This window comes from Notechis scutatus, chromosome 5 (genome assembly GCF_049901735.1).
Source record: "Notechis scutatus isolate UNSWTSFEM ecotype Mainland chromosome 5, rNotScu1.2, whole genome shotgun sequence".
In the NCBI taxonomy this organism is placed as follows: Eukaryota; Metazoa; Chordata; class Lepidosauria; order Squamata; family Elapidae; genus Notechis; species Notechis scutatus.
Genome location: NC_142013.1, coordinates 114,536,730 through 114,562,298, shown reverse-complemented (window position 1 = coordinate 114,562,298; position 25,569 = coordinate 114,536,730). Strand labels below are relative to the sequence as shown.

Genomic DNA, 25,569 nt, shown 5'->3' with positions numbered 1-25,569 from the left:
ACAATGGCACTGAAAAAAGTGACTTATGACCATTTTTCACACTTACGACTGTTGCAGCATCCCCACAGTCATGAGAGGCCAGGCGAGGAGATGAGTGCCTCGATGTGTGATATTGAGTTGGCCACGCCCAGCCAATAACATGACCACCAAGCCACGCCCACCACCTAAGCCACACCCACAGAACCGGTTGTTAAAAAAAATTGAATCCCACCCCTGGCTGCCCCAAAGAAGAGGGGATCAATCTATTCTTCAAAGCCCCTGAAGGCAGGACAAGAAGCCATGAGGATGGAAACTAACCCAGGAGAGAAACAACCTGGGATTTTCCTGACAGTGGGAACAATTAATCAACAATTAACATGCCTTCAGAAATTGTGGGGGCTCCATTTCTGGAGGTTTTCAAGACGAGGTTGGACCACCTTTTGTCTGAAACGGTATAGGGTCTCCTGCTGGAACAGGGGGCTGGGCTAGAAGACCTCCAAGGTCCCTTCCCACTCCGTTATCCTGTATCCTCTGTTATACTACGTCTTGAGCAGGGGAAGTTTGGACTAGAAGACCTCTAAGGCCCCCTTCCCACTCCCTTATCCTGTCTAAAAGCGCCTCTTGCTTGAGCAGGGGCGGCGGGGGGAGGGGCAGGGTTAGACTACCAGACCTCCAGGGTCCCTTCTTCCCCACTCCCGTCATCCTGCCTTCGGGATCGTTCCGGCTTTTCAGGATGGGGGCGCCCAGATGGTCTCAACGGGCGGGGGCTGGGAAGAGGCGACCCCTTGCCCAGTCGCCGCCTGCGGGACAGCAACCAGGGGCGGCTAAGCGGCGGGGACCTAAGACCCTCCCCCGCCCCCTCCCCACGCTCCCTTCCTTCTTGGGGTCGGGGGCTGCGCGGAGTAGGGCGGTGGGAGGAGGAGGAGGAGACGGTGGATCGACTCAGCTGCTGCGCAAAGCGGGAGAAGCAGCAGCAGCAGCAGCAGCGCCTGCCCGGCGGATCGCGATTCCTCTTTTCCCCCCTCCCTCCTCCTCCTCCTCCTCCTCCCTCGGGGTCTCCCGTGCCAAACGGAGGCTTAAGCAAAGCCAGATGGCGGGCTGGGCTTGCAACAGCCTCAGCAGCCGGGACTTCAGCTGACAGTCGTCCCCCCCTCCGCCCCCGTCCCCAGCTCTCCTGCCCGCTGCGCGCCGCTTTGCGCGGAGCCCGGGCTTGCAAAGAAGCAGCTGCAGCCTCCAGCAGCCGGTGGAGGAGAGAGAGAGAGAGAGAGAAGGAGGGAGAGAAACCCCGCCATCCCCGGCCCTGAAAAACGAGGCCGGCCGGCCGAGCATGAAGAATTTGCAGCTGATGGAAGCGGCGGCTGCAGCGCCCCGCTGGAAGCGCTTCTGCCTGAAGGAGTTGCGCGGCATCCAGAAGCTGAAGCGCAGGAGCCGGCCGGGCTTAGGAGGAATGGGGCAGGCGGGGGTCCCGGAGCAGCAACTGCAGCAGCAGCAGCAGCAGGCGGTGCGGCCGCGACCCCCGGGCTTCCCCCCCGGAGGCGGGCGAGGCGTCGGGGCTCTGCCGGGGGTCGCGCCCTTCCCAGCGGCGCTGCGCTGCCCGAGGCCGCTTTTCCCCGAGGAGGAGGAAGAAGAGGAGGAGGAGGAGGAGGAGGAGGAGGAAGAAGAGGCGCCGCCGTCCTCCGCGGGGGTCCCCAAGAGCCCCTCGCCCGCCGGGACCCTCCCCGCCCGGCTCTTGTATCACGGGGGTCTCCAAGGCGGCGGCGCCTCGCCTCGCCAGCGCCCCAGCGACCCGGCCGGCGGCGGCAGTAGCGGCAACGGCGCCGCCTCGGAGATCAAAACGCTGCAGCAGAGCCGGCGGCTGCTGGCCAACGCCCGCGAGCGGACCCGGGTGCACACCATCAGCGCCGCCTTCGAGGCGCTCCGCAAGCAGGTAAGGCGGCTGCGACCCCCCCATACACACACACACACACACACACACACCATCCCCACCTCTCCGGGCTCCTGGGGAAGGTCGGAAACCCACCACACACACACACACACACACACACACACGCAGGCACGCACAGGCCGGGACCCCGGTGGGTCCAAAAATAGAGTGGACGATGGGATGGGATGGGGGTCTCTTGTCTCGAGCAGGGGGTTCGACTAGAAGACTTCCGAGGCCCCTTCCAACTCTGTTATTCGGAGGAGGAGGAGGGAGGGTTTCCTGCTTTAGCAGGGGGTTGGACTTTAAGACCTCTGAGGCTCCCTTCCCACTCTGTCATTCTGTATAAGGCTCCTGCCTTGAGCAAAGAGTTGGACTAGAAGACCTCTGAGGTTCCCTCCAACTTGATTATTCTGTATAAATCTCCTGTCTTAAGCAGAGGGTTGGACTAGAAGACCTCCGAGGTCCCTTCCAACTGTGATTCGGAGGAAGAGGAGGGGGGAGAAAGGTTTCCTGCTTGAGCAGTGGGTTGGACTAGAAGACCTCTGAGGTTCCGTCCAACTTGATTATTCTGTATAAATCTCCTGTCTTAAGCAGTGGGTTGGACTAGAAGACCTCTGAGGTTCCCTCCAACTTGATTATTCTGTATAAATCTCCTGTCTTAAGCAGAGGGTTGGACTAGAAGACCTCTGAGGTTCCCTTCCAACTGTGATTCGGAGGAAGAGGAGGGGGGCAGAAGGTTTCCTGCTTGAGCGGAGGGTTGGACTAGAAGACCTCTGAGGTTCCCTCCAACTTGACTATTCTGTATAAATCTCCTGTCTTAAGCAGAGGGTTGGACTAGAAGACCTCTGAGGTTCCCTCCAACTTGACTATTCTGTATAAATCTCCTGTCTTAAGCAGAGGGTTGGACTAGAAGACCTCCGAGGTCCCTTCCAACTGTGATTCGGAGGAAGAGGAGGGGGGAGAAAGGTTTCCTGCTTGAGCAGTGGGTTGGACTAGAAGACCTCTGAGGTTCCGTCCAACTTGATTATTCTGTATAAATCTCCTGTCTTAAGCAGTGGGTTGGACTAGAAGACCTCTGAGGTTCCCTCCAACTTGATTATTCTGTATAAATCTCCTGTCTTAAGCAGAGGGTTGGACTAGAAGACCTCTGAGGTTCCCTTCCAACTGTGATTCGGAGGAAGAGGAGGGGGCAGAAAGGTTTCCTGCTTGAGCGGAGGGTTGGACTAGAAGACCTCTGAGGTTCCCTCCAACTTGACTATTCTGTATAAATCTCCTGTCTTAAGCAGTGGGTTGGACTAGAAGACCTCTGAGGTTCCCTCCAACTTGATTATTCTGTATAAATCTCCTGTCTTAAGCAGAGGGTTGGACTAGAAGACCTCTGAGGTTCCCTTCCAACTGTGATTCGGAGGAAGAGGAGGGGGCAGAAAGGTTTCCTGCTTGAGCAGTGGGTTGGACTAGAAGACCTCTGAGGTTCCGTCCAACTTGATTATTCTGTATAAATCTCCTGTCTTAAGCAGTGGGTTGGACTAGAAGACCTCTGAGGTTCCCTCCAACTTGACTATTTTGTATAAATCTCCTGTCTTAAGCAGAGGGTTGGACTAGAAGACCTCTGAGGTTCCCTTCCAACTGTGATTCGGAGGAAGAGGAGGGGGCAGAAAGGTTTCCTGCTTGAGCGGAGGGTTGGACTAGAAGACCTCTGAGGTTCCCTCCAACTTGACTATTCTGTATAAATCTCCTGTCTTAAGCAGAGGGTTGGACTAGAAGATCTCTGAGGTTCCCTTCCAACTCAATTTCAGGCAGCCCTCGCCTTAACGTCCACAACAGAGCCCAAAATTTACGTTGCCCCATGAGACATTTCTTCAGTGGGATTTCACCCCCCCCACCCCCACCCCATTTTACAACCTCTCTTGCCCCCTTTGTTAAGCGAATCATTTCCATTCTTAAGCGAGTCACGTGGTTGTTAAATAAATCTGGCTTCCTTGCCCAAAGATCGAAAAAAGGGGGATCACGGAGACCGTCATAAATATAAACCATTTGCCCAGCCTCCAAATTTTGATCACCGCACTGAAAAAAAAGGGGGACTTAGCATCATTTCTCACACTTACGACCGTTTTGGCATCTCCTTGGTCACGTGATCAAAATCCAGGCACTTGCTGACGGACTCGTATTGCATTATAGATATATACTAGCTTGATACCCATGTGCTTCACTAGGCAACTGTGGTCGGCCTTAGTTTTTGGGGGAGGAAAATAAGGGAGGGGAGGAAATCCTGCCTCAGCCTACCAGCACCCATCGGTATTCATCTGACTAGCATCCTGTCAGTGTGAGAGAGTTGAGGGCTGTTTGGAAACTGAAGCAGTATATTTGTTGTGTGAACAAGAAGGAGACAGCAAGGAGCCTGGGCGTGGCTTAGCTCAACTGTTCTGTACTAAAGCTGCTTGCTGCTCTGAAAGTGAAAGTGAAACTCCTCTCCTCTGCTTGCGTTTTGCATTTGGAAGAGTTTTTTTTTTCAGGTGGGAAGGCGGAGTAGAACTCCTTAGCATCAGAGCATTGTTAATAATAATAATAGTATAGGAAATACTCTAAATGCTCTGATGGTCATTTGGAAAAATCCTTTCTTAGTGAGCACCTAAAAACCAAGGGGAGTCAACGTGCCAAATTTCAAGTTTGTAGGCTTTTCGGTTCTGGAGATTTTGTGATGATGCGTGAGGGGCCTTTCACTTTGATATACAGAGATTTTCTATTCTATTCTATTCTATTCTATTCTATTCTATTCTATAATATACTAGCTGGATACCTGTGCTTCGCTAGGAAAGTATGTGGCCAGGCTAAGTTTTTGGGGAGGAAAATAAGGGAGGGGATCCTGCCTCTGCCTACCAGCATCCATGGGTATTCACCTGGCTAGCGTCCTGTCATCACAACATCTCCAGAACCGTAAAGCCTACAAACTTGAAATTTAGCACGTATATATGTTCCTCTTGGCTTCTAGGGGCTCACTGAGAAAGGATTTTTCCAAATGACCATCAGAGCATTTAGAGTATTTCCTATATTATTATTATTATTATTATTATTATTATTATTATTATTATTATTATTATTATTATTATTATTATTATTATTATTATTATTAACACGCTCTGATGCTAAGGAGTTCTACTCCCCCTCCCCACCTGGAAAGAAATCTCTTCCAAAGGCAAAACACAAAAGCAGAAGAGAGGAGTTTCAGTTTCAGTTTCACAGCACCAAGCAGCTTTAGTACAGGACAGTTGAGCTGAGCCGTGCCCAGGCTCCTTGCTGTCTCCTTTCTGCTCACACAGCAAATACTGCTTCAGTTTCCAAGCAGCCCTCAACTCTCTCACACACTGACGGGATGCTAGCCAGATGAATACCAATGGCTGCTGGTAGGCAGAGGCATAATTTTTTCACCCTTATTTCCCTCCCCCAAAACTAAGCCCAACAGAATAGAATAGAATAGAATAGAATAGAATAGAATAGAATAGAATAGAATAGAATAGAAGAACAGAATAGAATTACAGAATAGAATAGAATCTAGAATAGAGAATTTACAGAATAGAATAGAATCTTGGAATTAGAATAGAATAGAATAGAATAGAATAGAATAGAATAGAATAGAATAGAATAGAATAGAATAGATAGAGAATTTACAGAATAGAATAGAATCTTGGAATGTAGAATAGAATAGAATAGAAATAGAATAGAATAGAATAGAATAGAATAGAATAGAATAGAAAGTCTTTATTGTCCAAGCATGATTGTAGACGCACAAGGAATTTGTCTTTGACGCATAAGCAAAGACAAATTCCTTGTGTGTACGTAACAACTACATTCATCAAGAATCATAAGATACAACACTTAGTGATAGCCGTAGGATACTAAATAAGCAATCAAAATCATACTAGGAAAGTAAATAAAACAGTATAAATTGTAAAGAAACAAGCAACAAGGTTCTGGGAATGAGTTGTTTAGCAGATTAAACTTGAGCAGATTTAACCTCAGATGAATCACGCCGTTATCTGGAAAGTTCGCAGGGATCTCTTTCAAGGGTGTAAATTACACCTTCCTGTTAATCAAGTATGCTTTCCTGTTGGTTATCCGGGCTTTTTAAGCTCCGGGCATATTTTTCCAGCGTTGGTCCCTGAGTGCGTGAGAAGCAGAAGCTACAAAGTCAAACCATTTGTCCTCCCCAAAAAATTGATCACTGTCCCACATGTGGCTATCTCTGTTTCTGTCTTGCGTAAACATGGTTATGTAAGGTATGAAAAAAAAAAAAAAAAGAACAAGGATCCAGCCAGGTTAGATTCCCTTCTGGGAGACCCCAGGATCATCCCAGTTACATTCATCTCCCAGTTAAGAGCAACCGGAAGTTGGCTATTTAATCCAAACTGGATCAGACAAGGATTGCTTTAGGAGTGTAGTGCAGGTCGAGCATGGATCTTAAACCTTGCAAATCATTCCAAGGAGTATATATATATTTTTAGAATCTCCCATCGGATAGAAATGTGGTGACTTCAGGCCTCTGAAAAGGGCCAGGCTGATGGAGAAGAAATAATAACCAAGAATATAGATAGTCCTTGATTTACAACTGCAGTTGAGCCCAAACCCTGTTGCCAAGTGAAACATTTGTTAAGTGAACTTTGTTCCATTTAACGACAGTTGTTCAGACTCGGACAGTGAGGAGGTTGGGGAGGAACATGGGCCAGTCCTGGAGTCTGGGGAAGGCTCTGACGAAGACTCTGCATTGGAGGCAGAGATAGGGCCAGGGCCATCTGACAGTTAACAGCTGCCTTCAGAGTCAGAGATCAGTGGGGAAGAAGATCAGCTGGAGCCTGTTCCCAGTTTACACATGCACAGAGCTGCCAGGAGAAGAGAACAGCTAAGGAACAAGAATCAACTTGGGAGTAAGGGCACAGGTGGATGGTGAATGGCCCCTCCCATAGGGAATAAAAAAGAGCGAAAGGAGAGTGGTGGTTGCAGGAGACAATTAGTTCGTTTAATTAGTGTGAAGATCTGTTCCTGACTTCTTGCCAAGTATTGTCTGCTACAGAGCGGCATTTGGAAGAAATCGGCCTGGCAACTCTCCAAGCCTGAGAAAGGTCTACAGTTGTGCAATCTCAAGAAAGACTGTTGGCCGGGACTTGGCTGGAGAGGAATTCCCTTTAACCTAAATAAAAGGGGTTTTACCGGGACAAGGAGTCAGCTTCATGATCTCAGGAAGCCTCAGTCAGAACAGCTTCTCCTTGGTTGTCAGATGGTCACAAAAGGGGATCATGGGATCCCGGCACACTGCCACTGTCATAAATATGAGACAGCTGCTGAGCATCTGAATTTTGGTCATGTGTGCATGGGAATGCAGCAATGGTCGTAAGTGTGAAAAACGGTCCTAACTCATAAGGCACTTTTTTCGATATCGCTGTAACTTTAAATGAAATGTTGTAAGCCTCTAAATGAAGTGTTGTAAGTCAGGGACTTGCTGTATTGCACCCAAGCAGTATTCACATAATATACCAAGCCGCGGCCGCCATATTTTAATGACCATCAAGCCAAGGCCATCAATGTGAACCTAAAAAATTGGAATTACGCTGTTAAGGTTATCATGATACACTTAACCATGAATTTGGCTAAATCGGTTCCTTGCGTAAGACGCTGTTCTCATGGTAACATGGTTATTCTCAATATTGAGGGTTTGCAATTTGGGGATATTTTATTCCAAACTACTTGAGATTTTGAAATTATCAGGACACGTTCGGAAGAGAAGGTCATCTCAGCCGGCTTTTTTGTCATCCTCCCGTGGGTTGCAATTCCACCATCTTCAGGCAGCAAGGCCGTGGATAGGATAGAAGAGAATAACAGAGTTGGAAGGGACCTTGGAGGTCTTCTAGTCCAATCCCATCCTTAGGCAGGAAACCCTACACCAATTTCAGACAAATGGCTATCCAATCTCTTCTTTAAAACTTCCAGTGTTGGAGCATTCACAACTTCTGGAGGCAAGTTGTTCCACTGGTTAATAGTTCTCACTGTTAGGAAATTCCTCCTTAGTTCTAAGTTGCTTCTCTCCTTGGTTACTTTCCATCCATGGTTTCTTCTCCTGCCTTCTGGGGCTTTGGAGGATAGCTTGACTCCCTCTTCTTTGGGGCAGCCCCTGAGATATTGGAAGACTGCTATCATGTCTCCACTAGTCCTAGAAGGATGAACTTCTAGAAGGATGAACTTTTAGAAGTTCAGGTTGATGCATTTCATTGAGAAGGGCTGGTATAAGCCATACTTGCAACTTCTTCTAGAAATAGTAGGATTATAAATAGAAACAATTAAACTTGGCAACATCCTTGTGACATCAGTTGACCTTATTCAACCATCAGCTGGAGACTAGGAAGAAATGATAGCCAAATGCTATGCAAAACAGACAAGGGATTGAAGTAAAATGTTCAGGATTCCCATCTATCTTTCCCCCTCCCCCCTTTTTTTTGCATTTTTTTTGGGGGGGGGGACAAGGTAGTGTTATGAAATCATTGTCACACCAGTGTTCCACACACCTTTTCAGTTCAGATGTTCCATGATGTTCTCCAAGAGTTAACGTGATCACTGTTGTCTATGGAGCAAGGGTGGGATTCAACCGGGTGTTACTACGGGTTCGGTGATTACATTTTGCCTCAGCTGTGCCACGCAAAGCAGATGAGGTTGAAAAAAGCAGGGAATAAAGATCAGGGAAGAGCCCAGGCAGGCGTGTGGGCTAAACAGCAGCAAACACAGAACCGGTTTGGTGTCTGCTGCTCTTCAGAGCTACCGGTTCTACAGAGCCGGGCAGAACCAGTAGCATCCCACCCCTGCCATGGAGATTCTCAATTATCCAGGTCATGGTTGTTTCAAAAGTGCTTTTTCAAGAAGCAACTGGATTTTCTTGATCGTTTTTCTTTGAAGACTTTTTGCTTCTCATCCAAGAAGATTTTTCAGTTCTGAGTGAAGAAGCTTCTTGGAGAAGGAGCGAAACAAGTGGGCGGGATCTTAATTAGGGCTTATTTGGGGGGATAGGACCTATATTGGGTGCACGTGTAAAAATCAGGCTAGGACTTACTTTCAGGGTGGGTTGTATTTTGGGGAAAACAATGTGTGTGTGTGTGTGTGTGTGTGTGTACAGTATATATATGTGTGTGTGTATGTATGTATATGTATATGTATATATATATATATATATATGTATATATATATGTATATATATATATATATATATATATATATATATATATATATATATATATATATATATATATATATATATATATATATATGTATATATTTATATATATATATATATATATATATTTTGATATATTTGTTTGTAGATCGTTGCAACTGTTCTGGCATTTTGGTGATTTCACGGAATCGAATCAATTCCCTGTGGTCTTTTCCCAGCGCAAAATATAATATTTGGCAGAGCTGTGGAATGTCTCTTGGTCTTTTTTCAGCGCTCAGCCACATGGGGGGAAAAGAAAATAGCTCTGTGTGAAAGTAACGTTACAAAGTTTTTATGAGCCTCCAGATATTTCAAGCAGTTGCTTTTTTTAGGAGGTGAAAAACCCAACACTGAAGTTGTTCAATTTGGTCACCTCATATTTTTTTTAGCAATATGTATGGACCAAGGTAAGGTCAGCGAGTCATCAACTTATGGTATATTACAGATGAACAGAGTTGGAAGGGACCTGGTAGGTCATTTAGTCCAACCCCCCCACCCAAGCAGACCTTACCCCATTTTGGACAGACGGCAGTCCAGTCTCTTCTTGAAAGCTCCCAGTGATGTAGCTCCCACAACTTCTATATATAATATAATTTGGTACCTTACAAACTAACCAAACAATTTGGTTGCCTCCCATCAATAATTTTGCAGAATGTAGAATAACAAGAGATAGAACGGACTGTGTTTCTGAAAATGAATAAAATCTTAGGTTAATCTGAGTCAGGTTTTATCAAATCTCAATCCATGATTATTTGATTTCACTAGGGAGGTTTCGTCTTTCCTCGTATTTCTTGTACACTTGTTTGTATATTTGTTTTTCAATATTACCAGCCTGGCTAGAAGAGCACTCCGAGGTCTTCCATAGCTTCTGCTGAGAAGGTTTTCTTTCCAAAATAATCCCAGGCTGCTCCTCGTTCTCAGAATGAAATGAATTTAATGTACATAATAGAAACTAAACTCCTGCGCTGTGCATGTCTTCTTTGAAGCAGTTAGTAGAAATCGCAATATTGAGAAACCTCTCCAAGAGAAGCCGGGTTATTACAATCTAAGTAATAATTTGGGTTTGTTTTTCTCTCTTTCATTGCATGTGCATGCACAAAAAAAGGAAGAATGTAGATCCACGTGATGGGATGCCAATTTTGGATTTATTTTATTAACTTCTGCAGTATTGTGTGATTGTTTGGGAGCCAGTTGGTCGACTTGGTTTAAGGGCTGGACTAAGAGCCAAGAAATTTGAGATTTAACTTTGCCTTAGGCAAGTAAGCCAGTTAAGTAACAGAATAACAGAGTTGGAAGGGACCTTGGAGGTCTTCTAGTCCAACCCCCTGCTTAGGCAGGAAACCTTACACCACTTCAGACAAATGGTTATCCAATCTCTTCTTAAAAACTTCCAGTGCTGGAGCATTCACAACTTCTGGAGGCAAATTGTTCCACTGGTTAATTGTTCTCACTGTCAGGAAATTCCTCCTTAGTTCCTAGGTTGCTTCTCTCCTTGATTAGTTTCTTTTCTTTTTTTAAATTTTATTGAACAAACACAAAAAAGAAAGGAAAGAACATTAAAAACAATGGACATGGTGCAATCATCCTAATCCACATAGTTGTCTTACATCGCTAAGTCATATAAAAAATAGTACATATTTACATTCTATATACATAGTATATAATATAATCATTTCCCATTTTCTTGATCCTTCCTCTTTTCTAACCAGCAATAAAATTTATCCCATACTTTGTAATAATCCGATTCATCCTTATTTTTTTAGTTCTGTGCACATCCAAATTTTCTTAATTATTTCTATTTCACTTGGAGTTTCTTTACATTTCCACAGTTGTGCATAAGCCAATCTTGCAAGCTGTGATTACATGAATTATTAGATATATAATATCTTTGTCTTATTTTCCCACATTAATTCCTAACAAGAAAAATTCAGGTCTGTATTCTATTTTAATCTTACACATCTCTTCTAGTTGGTTAGTTTCCATCCATTATTCCTTGTCTGGCCTTCAGGTGCTTTGGAGAATAGCTTGACCCCCTCTTCTTTGTGGCAGACTCCTCAAATACTGGAAGGCTGCTCTCCTGTCACCCCTGGTCCTTCTTTTCATTAGACTAGACAATATACCCAATTCCTGCCACCGTTCTTTTATATGTTTTAGCCTCCAGGCCTTTAATCATCTTTGTGGCTCTTTTCTGCACTCTTTCCAGAATTTCTACATCTTTTCTGATAATATGGTGACCAAAACTGGAAAAAAGAAAGTGAGTTTGGGCCAGTCCTTCCTAAGAAAATGACAAAGCCAAACCACTTCTTAAAGCTCCATATGGTTGCCAGGAATAAAATCTGATCAAAGGAAAAATGCATGTGGATGTGGATATTCCCTTTCTCGGATGATTTGAGTATTTACAGTTGTACATCCTTCAACGAATGAAAAATAAATTAAAGAAATGAATTAAATAGTAGGATCTGGCTAAACCTGTCTAAGCAACAAAGCTAAGTAGGGTCGGACCTGATCAGTTTTTGGATGGGAGTCCATCAAGAATCTCAGTTTTTGGAAATTATTCTGGGTGACCAAAGAAAAAAAAATCACAGAAGGAAACAAAAAAAAAAAATGGGAAACGACTTCTGTATTTTCAGGAAGAAAATTACACGAACCCTATCCATGAAGTCACCAAAAGTTGAGTTTAACTCAAAAAGAAAAGAAGAAAAGGCATTGTGGGACAGAACTGGATCTAACGTGGCCCTGCCATTTTCTCCCTCCTTTCATGACTACCATGAAGAATTTGGGAAATATACTGAAATCATGTCTGTCGTGATTTCTCCTTAACAAATGGAGAAATTGGATAATAGCCACGAATCCCTACTGTTTGAATTATTACCCATCTATTCCAAATTATTAACTGGGGATCGAGGTTACTCAAAACAACGAGGAATTTTCATTTCAACAATATGTTATTTAAAAAAAAAATTTTTAATGCGTGGCGATTCCCGGCGGATCTTTAGAATATTATAGCTCCTAGTAGAAAAGAGAAAGCAGATTCCATACAACCATCCCTCCATCCTCTTCCTATAAATTAGATACTAAAAAATAATCTCCTTAGCTGGGAATAGGGAGTCCTGGAGTCACAATCATTTAATTGGGCAACTCTATTTTATAAAGCCATTTCAGGTAGTCCTTGCCTTACAAATATTTGTTTCGTGATGTTCAAAGGTAAAGGTTCCCCTCCTTGCACATCCGTGCTAGTCGTTTCCGGCTCTAGGGGCCGCTGCTCATCTCCGTTACAAAGCCGAAGAGCCAGCGCTATCCGAAGACGTCTCCGTGGTCATGTGGCCGGCATGACTAAACACCTTCAAAGGCTCATGGAATGCCGTTCCCTTCCTACCAAAGGGATCCCTGTTTTTCTACTTGCATTTTTACATGCTTTGGAACTGCTAGGTTGGCAGAAGCTGCTGGGACAAGGAACGGGAGCTCGCTCCGTGATGCGGCGCTAGGGATTTGAACCGCCGAACTGCTGACCTAATTCAGCGAAATACTGTGGAGATAATATACTTACAAGGCACTCGACAAAGTAGGCCACAACCTACTTCTTGGAAAGCTAGAAAAAAGTGGGATAGACAGCACCACCACCACATGGATTCGCAACTGGCTGACAAACCGTACTCAACGAGTAGTCCTTTATGGGTCTAAGTCTACATGGAGGGAAGCAAGCAGTGGGGTGCCACAAGGTTCCGTCTTAGGCCCAGGACTCTTCAATATCTTCATTGACGACTTAGATGAGGGAATAGAAGGGAAACTTACCAAATTTGCAGAGGATACTAAGATGGCAGGAATAGCTAACACCCAAGAAGATAGGTTCAAGATCCAGATGGATCTTGACAGACTAGAACCCTGGGCCATATCTAACAAAATGAAATTCAGTGTAGAGAAAAGTAAAGTCCTACATTTAGGCAAGAAAAATCAAAAGGACACATATAGACTTGATGAAACCAGGCTCAATAGCAGGAACTGGGAGAGGGATCTTGGAATCTTAGTGGACAACCAGCTAAATAGGAGCCAGCAGTGTGCAGCAGCAACCAAAAAAGCCAATTTAATCCTAAGTTGCATTAACAGAGGGATACAATCGAGATCAAGGGAGGTACTAATACCACTCTGTAAAGCCTTAGTAAGGCCACACCGAGAATACTGCATCCAGTTTTGTTCACCACATTATAAAAAAGATGTTGAGGCTCTAGAAAAAGTTCAGAGAGAGCAACCAAGATGATTAGGGGACTGGAGACTAAAACATATGAAGAACGGTTGCAGGAACTGGGCCTGGCTAGTTTAATGAAGTTTAATAGTTTAATAGAAGTCTAGCTTAATAAAGGCATGGGCTTAAATGGACTCCATGGGATGATGGAGGAGAGGAAGGCCTGGAGGAACGTTGTCCATGGGGTCGCGATGGGTTGGACATGACTTCACGACCTACAACAACAAGTTTAGTGTAAAGAAGGAGTAGGGAAGGACATGAGAGCAGTCTTCCAAAATCTCGGGCTGCCCCAAAGAAAAGGAAGCCAAGCTATTCTCCAAAGCACCAGCAAGAAGCAGTGAGTGGAAACTCAGCAAGGAGAGAAGCAACCTAGAACTGAGGAGAAATTTCCTGACAGTTAGAACAATTAATCATTGGAACAACTTGCCTCCAGAAGTTGTGGATGCTCAAACATTGGAGGCTTTTAAGAAGAGATTGGACAACCATTTGTCTGAAGTGGTGTAGGGTTTCCTGCCTAGGCAGGGGGTTGGACTAGAAGACCTCCAAGGTCCCTTCCAATTCTGTTATTCTATTCTATTCTATCCTCTATTCTATCCTCTATTCTATCCCCTATTCTATTCTATTTTCTATTCGATATTCGATATTCGATGTTATATTCAATTCTATTTTCTGTTCTATTCTATTCTTTATTTCATTATCTATTCTATTCCACTCTACTCTACTCTACTCTACGCTACTCTACTCTACTCTATACTATGGATTCCATGATTGGTTATATATTCCTGCTGAACAAAATAAGGGGAGGAAAAAACCTCCTCTAGGGCTGGAGCTTGACTGGAATGAATTGGCATGGTGGGAGCCAACCAAAGACCTTCGGCTAAGCGCCTGTTTTAATCCGTGCCGTTGGAATCTCAGCTTTGCTCGGCTTAGTCCTCCTCAGCAAAATGCGAAGGGCAGCAGGTGGTCTCCGAACCAGTTCAAAGGACGGGGATCAAGTGATGCTTTCGCTCCACCAACTGTTGCTTCCGCTTCCAGGGTTGATCTTCCACTTCTGATGAAAGGGTTCAGCCGATGGGTTTCTGAAGTTCACCAGACTTCTGAAGTTCCACCTGTCTCTGTAGGAGCCCTCAAATCTCAAGAGGACTCTTTGGGAAGATGTTTCCTAGCGAGGAGCTCATGTTTGTCAAACGCAGAAGAGGACTTTGCCCTGGCGAGGGAATCTACTGTTTGGGAAGCTTTGCTGGTCTGCTCCCTTCTCCATCACTTCAACTTGCCTTCTCTTTGAACAAGCTTGGGATTACCCAGAGAAGTCTTCCAAAGGAAAACCAAGAAGGTCCAGCTGCCTCTTGAAAAAGCACCGCCGGGACAACCAATAGAAGAGATTATTTGAAGCTCGGTGTCGAACTGCGGAGCCCTTGGGGTCTCTCTAAGCTGGGTTATTTTCTGGAAGATGTTTCACGACCCAACTAGGTCAGCGGTCACCAACTGGTGGCCCATGGACCACTGGTGGTCCACGAGGAAAATTGGGGGTGGGGGTCCCCTGAAAAATTATTTGCATTTTTTATATTGCACTCAATCGGGGGTCTTCAAACTATGGCCCTCTGGGCCGGATATGTGCAGTGAACGTTTGTGTTGCTGCAGGGAGTCTCCCCCCCTTTGGGGTCTTTTTGTGCAGGTCAGAGGGGGGCCAGACATTCTGATTTGGGGTCTGCTTCAGCCTCCTGGGTGTGGGGCTTTGGGCGAAGCCAGCTGGAGGGCCTCATTGCAGTGGGACTGCATCACGGCCTTGGAACTGGCTGAGCATCTCAGCCCACTGAGCCTCCAGGCGCCGCCGGGACCTGGCCTTGCACTCCTGCAGGTCTTCCCTCTGCTTGGAAAGCCCATGCTCCTAGTCCTCAGTGAGGTGCTTCTGCTGAGCCTCCTTCTCGGTCTGATCCCATTGGAACGGAGCCAGCTGTTTGGCCAGCTCTTTTCTCGTGGGGGCGCTGCTTAGCTCTGTTGGAAGAAAATATCCTTCTGGGTTCAGTTCCAAGTGGGGAAGAAAGACACTGGAAACATGGAGGCTGTTTGGAAAGATGGTTTAATGGGGGACAGGACCACATGGCTTGGAGCTCCAAAGTGAGAAAGACGACCACGTGCTTCAAGGTGAAGGAAAAGATCAAGAAGGGTGGCCAAGATGCTGAGAGACCCTTTTATAATCTCTGTGGGGTCCCACCTTAACTGTTTCCTGTTCCTGTGCAAGAAATGTATCCCATTGGCTGTCAGGCTCCCAAGGGGCGGGGTCTTAGCTAACCTTGTAGGCTTTGTCTGGACCACATGGCTTCACCTGAGTGCTGGCTGATGCCATCTTCCCAGGCCAGGTGGTGAGATGGGCAGAGGGCTTTGTTATGTAGAATACTCTGGCCCCAGGCCTTAATGGCCCACTCATTAACAAAGGCGGAGGGGTGAGCTTCTGCTTCTGAGGTGGAGTTTCCGCTTTTGAGTTTCTACTTCTCTTTTCAGGGGAAATATTCTGCCTTTTTAATATTTCTTAGGACATTTCATTTTTCTAGGAGAGGGGTGGGTGCTAACTTCCTGCAACTCCAACCACTGCTTCCTGTTCGGGCCCTAAGGAGCCCAGGTGGGCAGGCAAGAAGTGGCTGGGAGGGGTGGGGCAAGTAGAGGCCTCGACGTGAGTGACATCGAGTTGGCCACGCCCACCCAGTCACATGACTACCCAGTCATGCCCACCCAGCTGGTCCTGAGATAGATTGCATTAGTGGTCCGCAGGATTTACAGTGATGGACTTAGTAGTCCCTGAGGTCCAAAAGGTTGGAGACCCTTGAACTAGGTAACATCTTCAGTTCTTAAGCTCCGAAGACGTTACCTTGTTGGGTAATGAAACGTCTGCCAGAAAACAACCAACCTCAGAGAACAATTCAGGAACTCCACCAGTTTTGAATTGCTCGCTGGTTTTAGCATTAATTTGAATTTTTTTTGTTTTGTTTCGAATTAGCCATCTTGAGTGGCTCCACGAGAGAAAAGTGGGACACTCATTGAATCAATCCATCAATTACACCAAGTCAAGACTTCTGTCAAGTTGCTAGCTAAATATTTTCTGGCTATAAATTATCAAGATATGTCAAGAGCCCTTCTGTGAATCCAATGATACTTTAGTCTCCTCTCCAGGAAATGGATATTTTTCCAATAGGCCTGTCATGTCCTCAGAAGAGCTGTTTGATGCATTTTCTCAGGCTAAATAATAAAGTTAGGGGTGGGATTCTGCCGGTTCGGAACGGTTCTATAGAACTGGTTGTTACGATTCAGCGCAATTCGGAGAACCGGCAAATGGTGCTCCTGGCTGGCCCCGCCCCTCTTCACCCAGTCAGTCCTTATTGTCCATGCGTGACATCACACACATGCCCAACATAGCTGACTGTATTCTCCCCAGAACCAGTTGCTAAAAAAATTTTTGAATCCCATCCCTGAATAAAGTGGAAGGTAATATCTCATGTTGTAGAATCGAACAATTCTTCCCCTACCCTAATTTAGGAAGAATTGACTCATGGCTAAACCTATTAGGCAACCATGCCAGGAATTTTAAGTATACCTCTGCACGGAGAGGTCAGGATACAACGAGTAGGATTGTAATACAGATTTAACTGCATTCACAAATGTTGTTCTACCTACAGAAAGAAGGGTCGCCTATCATGCAGTCCAGTGGTGGGATTCAAAAAAAAATTTTTTACTACCAGTTCTGTGGGCGTGGCGTGGCAGGGGAAAGATACTGCAAAAACCCCATTCCCTCCCCACCCCACTAACCTGCTTTCCAGCTCCATTCTCCTGTGCAGGGCAACCAAAGAAGACCCAGCCCATCAGCTGGGACTCAAGGGGAGGCAGAGAACAGGTGGGGTCGGCGGGACCAGTCAGGGGTGGTATTGGCCGGTTCTCCGAACTACTCAAAATTTCCACTACCAGTTCTCCAGAACTGGTCCGAACTGGCTGAAGACCACCTCCGATGCAGTCCCATTCCTTCTCAACCCAACGCTAAGATCCTACTTTTCATCTGAGAAAAGAGCAAGTCGTAGAATCGTAAAGGGGATATTTAAGCCATCCTGTACATTCCTTGTTTAGAGAAGGGAACCATTAAAGCATCTCAACCTCTGGTTGGCCATATCAAGAGCACCCGAGGGTGGGACAAGAAGCAATGGGTGGAAGATCATTAAAGAGAGATACCTGTGGAGATTCTCCATCCTCTAGGTCATAGTTGTCCCAAAGGCGTGGTTTTTTTTCAAGAGGCAACTGAATTTTCTTGGTTTTTCCTTGAGGATGTTTTGCTTCTCATCCAAGAAGCTTCTTCAGTTCTTCTTCTTCAGAACTGATGAAGCTACTTGGATGAGAAGCCAAGCATTTTGGAAGGAGATGTCTATGGAGGTTCTCTGTCACCCAGGTCACTGTTGTCCCAAAGGTGTGGTTTTTTTTCAAGAGGCAACTGAACTTTCTGGTTTTTCCTTGAAGGTGTTTCGCTTCTCATCCAAGAAGCTTCTTCGGTTCTTCAGCCATTCCAAAATGGTTCCACACCCAAGTGGCTTCAATGACTCCCAGAAAGAGCGCTAACGACCAGATGACTGCAAGGAATATAAATCCTTCCATTCCCCACCATTCAGTCAGAACTGAAGAAGCTTCTTGGATGAGAAGCGAAACATCTTCAAGGAAAAACCAAGAAAGTCCAGTTGCCTCTTGAGGAAAAAAAAAACAGCTGGAAGGTACCTTAGAGGTCTTCTAATCAACCTCCTGCCTAAAGAAGGAGCCTTTTACAGAATAAAAGAGGTGGAAGGGACCCCAGAGGTCTTCAAGCCCAACCCCTCCTGAGAGAAGATAGGGTCAACTTTATTCTGCAAAGCGCCAGAGAGCAGGATAAGAGGTTAAAGATGGAAACTTATCAAGAAGAGATATCCAATTTAAAACGATGGAAAAAAATTTCCTGACAGTGAGAACTATTCATCAGGAATTAATATCTTGCCACCCTGAGTTATGGATGCTCCATAACTGGAGGTTTTCAAGACTAGATTAGACAACCATTTGACCAGGATGGTATAAAGCAAGGGTCCCCAAACTGGGAGAATTCTGGGAGTTGAAGTCCACAAGTCTTAAAGTTGCCAAGTTTGGAGACCTCCGGTCTAAAGACCCTGAGATCCCTTCCAGTCGTAGGTTTCTATGTTCTAAGCTGCTTTTCTACCCCCTTGGAAACGGGTTGTTTTCAAAGCCCTGACCTTGACGTGAACCACACTGAGCATTAAAAATTTGGAACCGTCCATGTGGAAGTCGGGCCATTTCCTGCACATTCAGAACGCCCTTCAAAAATGGTTTGCAACTTTCTTAACGACCGGCGTGGTTCTGGATTCTGTCTGGAAGCAGATTAGCAGCCAGTAGCATCATTTTAAGAGGAGAAAAGGAGGGGGTGGGGAAATTCCTAAAGTCTGCAGGATGAGAACCACCGCCACCACCCCAATTCAGGTCTGCATCAGTGGTGAGACTCTACCCAGGTTTCCCTACAGGTTTGGTGATCGCGCAGCTGGGTGCGAGGGCCGATCCTGCGCTTTTCTCTTTGTTCTGATGGTCGGAGACGGTTTTTTTCACTACCCATTTGGCCCTTTTGCTACCACATCGGGTGAACCGGGCCGAATCGGTAGCATTTCACCACTGGTCTTCATCCCTGAGACTTACTAGATGTTTGGCACGTTAAAAACACCCCCCGTCTAAAAGCATATGGGGACTTAAATAACTTGGTCCTCAACCCCAATAAGACCAAGGAGCTGATAGTGGACTATATAGAAGGAACTGATCAGATATCCAGTCCTTGCTGATCAATGGAGACTGAGTGGAGCAAGTGGCCAGTTTTAAATTTCTGGGTGTTACCCTAAAAGAGGACCTGACCTGAGTGTGTCCACATTGCAGCCCTGGTCAAAAGGGCCCAGCAGAGGTTATGCTACCTGAGGCTTCTCGGGAAGCAGCAACTGAATGGAAAACTGCTGGTGACCTTCTACCGCTGCACCATAGAGTATCTTAAGTTACTACACACCTGTGTAGGGTTTGCCAATTGCACAGTGGCAGATAGGACAGCGCTCCAGAGGGTGAACGTCATTGCCCAGAGGATCATGGGTTGCCCTCTCCCCTCTTTGGAAGAGCTTTAGAGCTCCCGCTACCTTGAGAAAGTCCCAAACATCCTCAAAGATCCATCTCAACCTGGGAATCCCTTTTTTTAAAAAAAACTATTACCTATCTGGCAGACGGTACAGGATAATAATAAAAACAAGGACAAATAGGCTGAAAAACAGCTTCTCTCCCAGGGCAGGATGTCTATGGAATTCTACTGTAGAGTGCAATATTCATGCAATATCATAGGGTTTTTCAATTCAATGTATAGAATGTGAAGGAAGTGTGTTTGTGTTTATTTTCAGTCATAATGCACACTGAAGATGGTATTTAATTTCGTCGTATGAGGTGCAATGACAATAAAGTAAAGTAAACTAAATTAAAGTATGTTTACTATTATCGAAGTCGATATCATGACCAAAGGGGCACCATGGACAGGTTAGCTTAAAAGTGGGGAAGCATCCCGGGCCATGTGAACTGAGTTTAAGGAGGTGCGGGAATTGCAAACCTGAATTTTCCAAAAAAAAAAAAAAAACAACACCCCAGAAATGTAATTTGATCCAATGCAAATTGCATTCTTGTTTTCAGATTTTTTTCAAGTTTCTCCATTGGTCTATTAGTAATGATTAGAAGAGAGCTTCTTTGGTCTTGTTAAGGCTCCAGGCTAGAAAATAGAAAACTGGGAGTTCTAATCCCACCTTAGCCATGAAAGCCAGCTGGGTGACTTTGGGCCAATCAGTGGGAGATTGGGAGTTCTAGTCCCATCTCAAGTATGAAAAACTGGCTGGGTGTCTTTGGGCCAATCACCAGGAGACTGGGAGTTCTAGTCCCACCTTAGCCCCAAAAGCCATCTGGGGGACTTGGGGCCAATCACCAGGAGACTGGGAGTTCTAGTCCCACCTTAACCATAAAAGCTATCTGGGTGACTTTGGGCCAATCACCAGGAGACTGGGAGTTCTAGTCCCACCTTAGCCCTGAAAGCCATCTGGAGAACTTGGGGCCAATCACCAGGAGACTGGGAGTTCTAGTCCCACGTTATCCCTGAACATCATCTGGGGGACTTGGGGCCAATCACCAGGAGACCGGGAGTTCTAGTCCCACCTTAGCCCCAAAAGCCATCTGGGGGACTTGGGGCCAATCACCAGGAGACTGGGAGTTCTAGTCCCACCTTAGCCCTGAAAGCCATCTGGGGGACTTTGGGCCAATCACTCTCACTCAGCCCAGCCTGGAATGGCAGAGGGTCTCCTGTTCGAGCAGGGTGGGGGCGTGGTATCAGACTAGAAGACCTCCAGGGTCCCTTCCCCCTCCGTTATTCCGTGTTCCCTGCCCTTTGGGTCCCGGGAGCTGCAGGGCTGGGCTTTCTCCCATTCCAAAGGTGGCTCTGACCTCAGGCGCCCCGCTGTTCTTTCGCAGGTCCCCTGCTACTCCTACGGGCAGAAGCTCTCCAAGCTGGCCATCCTGAGAATCGCCTGTAACTATATCCTCTCCTTGGCCAGACTGGCCGATCTGGACTACAGTGGGGACCACAGCAACCTGAGCTTCTCCGAATGCGTGGAGCAATGCACCCGGACCCTGCAGGCTGAAGGCAGGTCTAAAAAAAGGAAGGTACGTCCCTCTCTCTCTCTCTCTCTCTCTCTCAGCTCGGAGGAGGAGGAGGAGAAACGGGCCAGCTGGAAAGGAGGAAGGTCTCGTCCGCTCTGGGACTTGAGAAACCTCTGTGGCGGCAGCGGCTGTTTGGTGGTTGTTTCGGTCTCTTATCTTTAAGGGCCCCCCCCTCCCCCTCCCAGCCTGTGATTTATATCCTTTCACAGCTCCTCTACGGGGTCAAGTGCTGGTTCTTTCCTTTCTTTCTTTCTTTTCTGTTTTAAACAGATATGTTGAATATATTCAACGTATATTGAATAACCAGCAAGGTTTAAGAATTGAAAACAGAGCAAGAAATGCAAATCTTTGGCTGTGTGCTTGGGTCTTTCTTTCTTTCTCTCTCTCTCCCTCCTCCCTCCTCCTTCCTTCTTTCTTTTTTCCATCTTCTTCCCTCCTCCTTCTCCTCTTCCCTCCCCTCCTTTCCGTTCCTCCCTCCCTCCCTCTTCCTTCCTTCTTTATTCCTTCCTTCCTTCTTTATTTCTTCCTTATTTCTTCTTTCCTTCCTACCTTCCTTCCTTCCTTCTTTCCGTCTTTCTTCTTTCCTTATTTTGTCCTTCCTTCCTTCTTTCTTCCTTCTTTATTCTGTCCTTCCTTCTTTCTTCCTTTCTTATTCTGTCCTTCCTTCTTTCCTTTTTTTCTTCCTTCCTTCTTCCTTCCTTCCTTGCTTCCTTTTGTACAGATGCCTGGAATGGTGTGGGAATAAGGAATGGATTTCCAGAGAAAAAAAAAATTGCAGACTACATGAACTGTTTGCACCACTCAGGTGACCCTGAGGACACAGACAAACCTCCAAGTGGCCTCAACAACCCTCTAAAAAGAATGAAAATGACCAGCTGTCTGCAAGGAGTATAACTCCTTCCATTTCCCACTGTCTTATCAGAGCTGAAGAAGCTTCTTGGATGAGAAGTGAAATGTCTTCAAAAGAAAAAAACAAAGAAAGTCCAGTTGCCTCCTGAAAAAAAAAAGCACCTTTGGTAGGGAATCCTATGGAATTGCAGCTGAAAAAGCAAGGAACACACGAGTTATACTGTCCACACAAGCATACAGGCAGACCTTGGCTTACAATCACAATTGAGCCCAAAATTATGGTCTTAAGTTGTTGTGATCTTTAAATGAGGCATCCGTACAAAAGGAAGGTAGGAAGAAAGAAAGGAAGGAAGGAAGGAAGATAGGAAGGAAGGAAGGAAGGAAGGAAGGAAGGAAGGAAGGAAGGAAGGAAGGAAGGAAGGAATAAGGAAAGGAAGAAGAAAGGAAGGAGGAAGGGAAGGAAGGAATAAGGAAGGAATGAATGAATGAATGAAGGAAGGAAGGAAGGAAGGAAGGAAGGAAGGAAGGAAGGAAGGAAGGAATAAGGAAGGAAGAAATAAGGAGGAAGGGAAGGAAGGAATAAGGAAGGAAGGAATGAAGGAAAGAAGGAAGGAAGGAAGGAAGGAAGGAAGGAAGGAAGGAAGGAAGGAAGGAAGGAAGGAAGGAAGGAAGGAAGGAAAAGCTTGGATGAGAAGCAAAATGTCTTGAAAAGAAACACCAAGAAATTCCAGTTGCCTCTTGAAAAAAAGCATCTTTGGGGCAACCATGCCCTGGATGAGGGAGAATCTTTACAAATCCCCTACTAGAATTTCCCTTCTGGATTTGGAAGGATTCGGTGAAGTTGGTGCCATGGGTGGTTGTCTCTCTTCCTCCAGCCTGGTCCTTTTCACCCTGGTTGCTGATGAGTTTTCCCTGCCCCGGTTCAGTTTTTCACGCTTCCCCCAAACAGCCGGTTCGAGCCCATCCTGGCAAGGCAGAGGTTCCAGATGTGACATTTTTAGTGGGCTTCTGAGTCCCCATTTGAGATCCTCTGTCTCCTTTTTACTGCATGGAATTTGGGAGGTTTTTTTTTTCCCCCTTCTTTCCCCCCAGCACCCTTTTCTATTTGTTTTTACCATAAGAAGGAAGGATGGTTGCATTTCTGTCCTGTCCAATTTCCTTTGCTCAGATGCTGAATTCCTCCACGGGAATGAACAAGGGGCCAAGGAACGGTTTAGCCACGATAGTCAGCTCATCATCGTCCTAATCGCCATCAATAGGACTTTCAAATAGACCTTTTTATTAAAAAAAAAGGATGATGACGATGATGACATTTTTAAGGGGTCGTTTAGAGACTTTGACAAGCGTAATTCTCCCTGAGAAGGAAAAAAAGGGGCATTCGTCTCCCCTCCCCCAACAGGACCTGATCCTGAGAGCTGCCCAATTTAGCATTTACAATAAGAAGCGTTTTTATTTACAGCCAAAAGTTCACAAAAAGGAGCCTTTATCTTTATCTCACTTGGTTAAAACACCAGACTAGAGAATGGGAGGTCTAGCCCCACCTGGGGCCATGAAAGCCATCTGGGGAACTGGGGGCCAATCAATAGGAGATGGGAGTTCTAGTCCCGCCTTACCCATTGAAAGCCATCTGGGGGACTTTGGGCCAATCACCAGGAGATTGGGAGTTCTAGTCCCGCCTTAGTCCTGAAAACCATTTGGGGGACTGTGGGCCAATCACCAGGAGATGGTGAGTTCTAGTCCCACCTTAGCCATTGAAAGCCATCTGGGGACTGTGGGCCAATCATCAGGAGACTGGGAATTCTAGTCCCGCCTTAGCCATATAAAGCCATCTGGGGGACTTTGGGCCAATCACCAGGAGACTGGGAGTTCTAGTCCCACCTTAGCCATTGAAAGCCATCTGGGGACTGTGGGCCAATCATCAGGAGACCGGGAATTCTAGTCCCGCCTTAGCCATATAAAGCCATCTGGGGGACTTTGGGCCAATCACCAGGAGACTGGGAGTTCTAGTCCCACCTTAGCCATTGAAAGCCATCTGGGGGACTGTGGGCCAATCACCAGGAGACCGGGAATTCTAGTCCCGCCTTAGCCATATAAGGCCATCTGGGGGACTGGGGGCCAATCCCCTGTCAGGAATGGTATAGGGTTTCCTGCCTGAGCAGGGTTTGGACTAGCGGACCTCCCAAGGTCCCTCCCAACTCCCTTATTCTGTTATTCTATCCCCAGGCCTTGCGAACCCAGAAGCCTAGCATGATCCTCCCCAAAAAGTCTTATCCTGTCATTCCTTCACGGGCTGGGGGGGAAAAAAAAAGAAAAAACACCTCGGAGGGAAGCCCCGAGTTTTCCCGGCCATCCTTCCCCTCCTCTGCTCCCCACCCCGCCACCCTGTCTCCAGCCTTTGAAAGATAATATTCTTTGCTTCATTAGTTTTTCCGAACACAACGAGCCTTCTCCACCACCACCCCCGACACACACACACACACACACACCTCATTGGTAGATGGAGGAGGGGGGGGGCCCTGGGAGGGGGTTGACCTGTAGCTGGTTAGCTTGCACGCTGCTCTCCTTGCGGGCGTGTGGGTGGGTGTGCATGCACACGGAGGCCTTTTTGGTTTTGATTAGCCCTTTCTCTGGCAAGCGGAGGGAAGCTGAGCTGAGCAGGGAGGGCTCCCCTCCTCCTCCTCCTCCTCCTCCCCCCCTCCCTTTGGTCTTCTGGCAGCCGCAGACTCCAGATGTTCGGAGTGCTGGTTGGGAAGTCCTACTGGCGCCAGTCGGGGCAGAGGGCAGGGGAAAGGCACGCGAGCTGGAACCGAAAGCACTCAGTCACTGCAGGATTTGGCACATTCCCCAGCCTCCTCCTAGCCATCTGTTCCAAAAAAACACTTTCAGGACCTCATCATCACTCAAGATACAACATGGAGAGCAGCTGCTAGAGAGGAGGAGGAGGAGGAGGAGGAGGAGGAGGAGGAGGAGGAGGGGGACGGGGGGGGGACCCAGCAAAAGGACTCTTTGTGAGAGAGAAAGACGGAGTCATAAATAACAGCAGAAGAGAGAGTTGCTATAAAATCATAGGCACACACACACACACACACACACACACACACAGGGGCTCGAATTGGTTTCTGGGTTTTAATCGTTTCTCCCCCCACCCCTGTTTGCAGATGAATTTGGGGAGGATGGGGGAAAAATAAAATAAAAGGGTCATCGTAGAAAACCACACCTGGAATCCTGCATCCAGTTTTGGTCACCAAAACAACAAAAAAGATGTTGAGGCTTTGGGGGGAAAAGGGCAGAGAAGAGCAACTAAGAATGATTAAAGAGATAGATAGATAGATAGATAGATAGATAGATAGATAGATAGATAGATAGATAGATAGATAGACAGATGATAGATAGATAGATAGATAGATAGATAGATAGATAGATAGATAGATAGATAGATAGACAGACAGACAGACAGACAGACTGATAGATAGATAGATAGATAGATAGATAGATAGATAGATAGATAGATAGATAGATAGATAGATAGACAGATAGATAGATATAGATAGATGATAGAGATAGAGAGAGAGAGAGAGAGAGAGAGATAGA

The 25,569-nt window shown here is 46.2% G+C and overlaps 1 protein-coding gene and 1 long non-coding RNA gene across 5 annotated transcripts in view; one reads left to right on the top strand and one right to left on the bottom strand.

The window, feature by feature from the left end:
• The first annotated feature begins 907 nt into the window (after window positions 1–907).
• ATOH8 (atonal bHLH transcription factor 8) overlaps window positions 908–25,569 on the top strand; it is a 249,058-nt gene continuing 224,396 nt past the window's right edge. The window contains exons 1-3 of one of the 3 annotated variants that reach the window (XM_087967612.1): window positions 1,018–1,906; window positions 20,941–21,132; window positions 21,851–21,984. In XM_087967612.1, the coding sequence (XP_087823738.1) occupies window positions 1,307–1,906; window positions 20,941–21,132; window positions 21,851–21,874 (816 nt within the window). In that variant the 5' untranslated portion in view covers window positions 1,018–1,306 and the 3' untranslated portion in view covers window positions 21,875–21,984. Of the gene's footprint in view, window positions 1,907–20,940; window positions 21,133–21,850; window positions 21,985–25,569 lie in introns of those variants that run through there. The other 2 variants (XM_087967613.1, XR_015749947.1) reach the window with 2 other exon arrangements.
• On the bottom strand, window positions 10,319–24,654 carry LOC148130615 (uncharacterized). 2 transcript variants are annotated; one of them, XR_015749949.1, is made up of 3 exons: window positions 24,463–24,645; window positions 23,094–23,252; window positions 10,319–10,660 (listed from the first exon to the last, which is right to left on the bottom strand). It is a non-coding gene; the product is annotated as an uncharacterized LOC148130615 (long non-coding RNA). The 2 variants fall into 2 exon arrangements; XR_015749950.1 differs by lacking the exon at window positions 10,319–10,660 and adding an exon at window positions 17,194–17,437 and having other exon boundaries at window positions 24,463–24,654.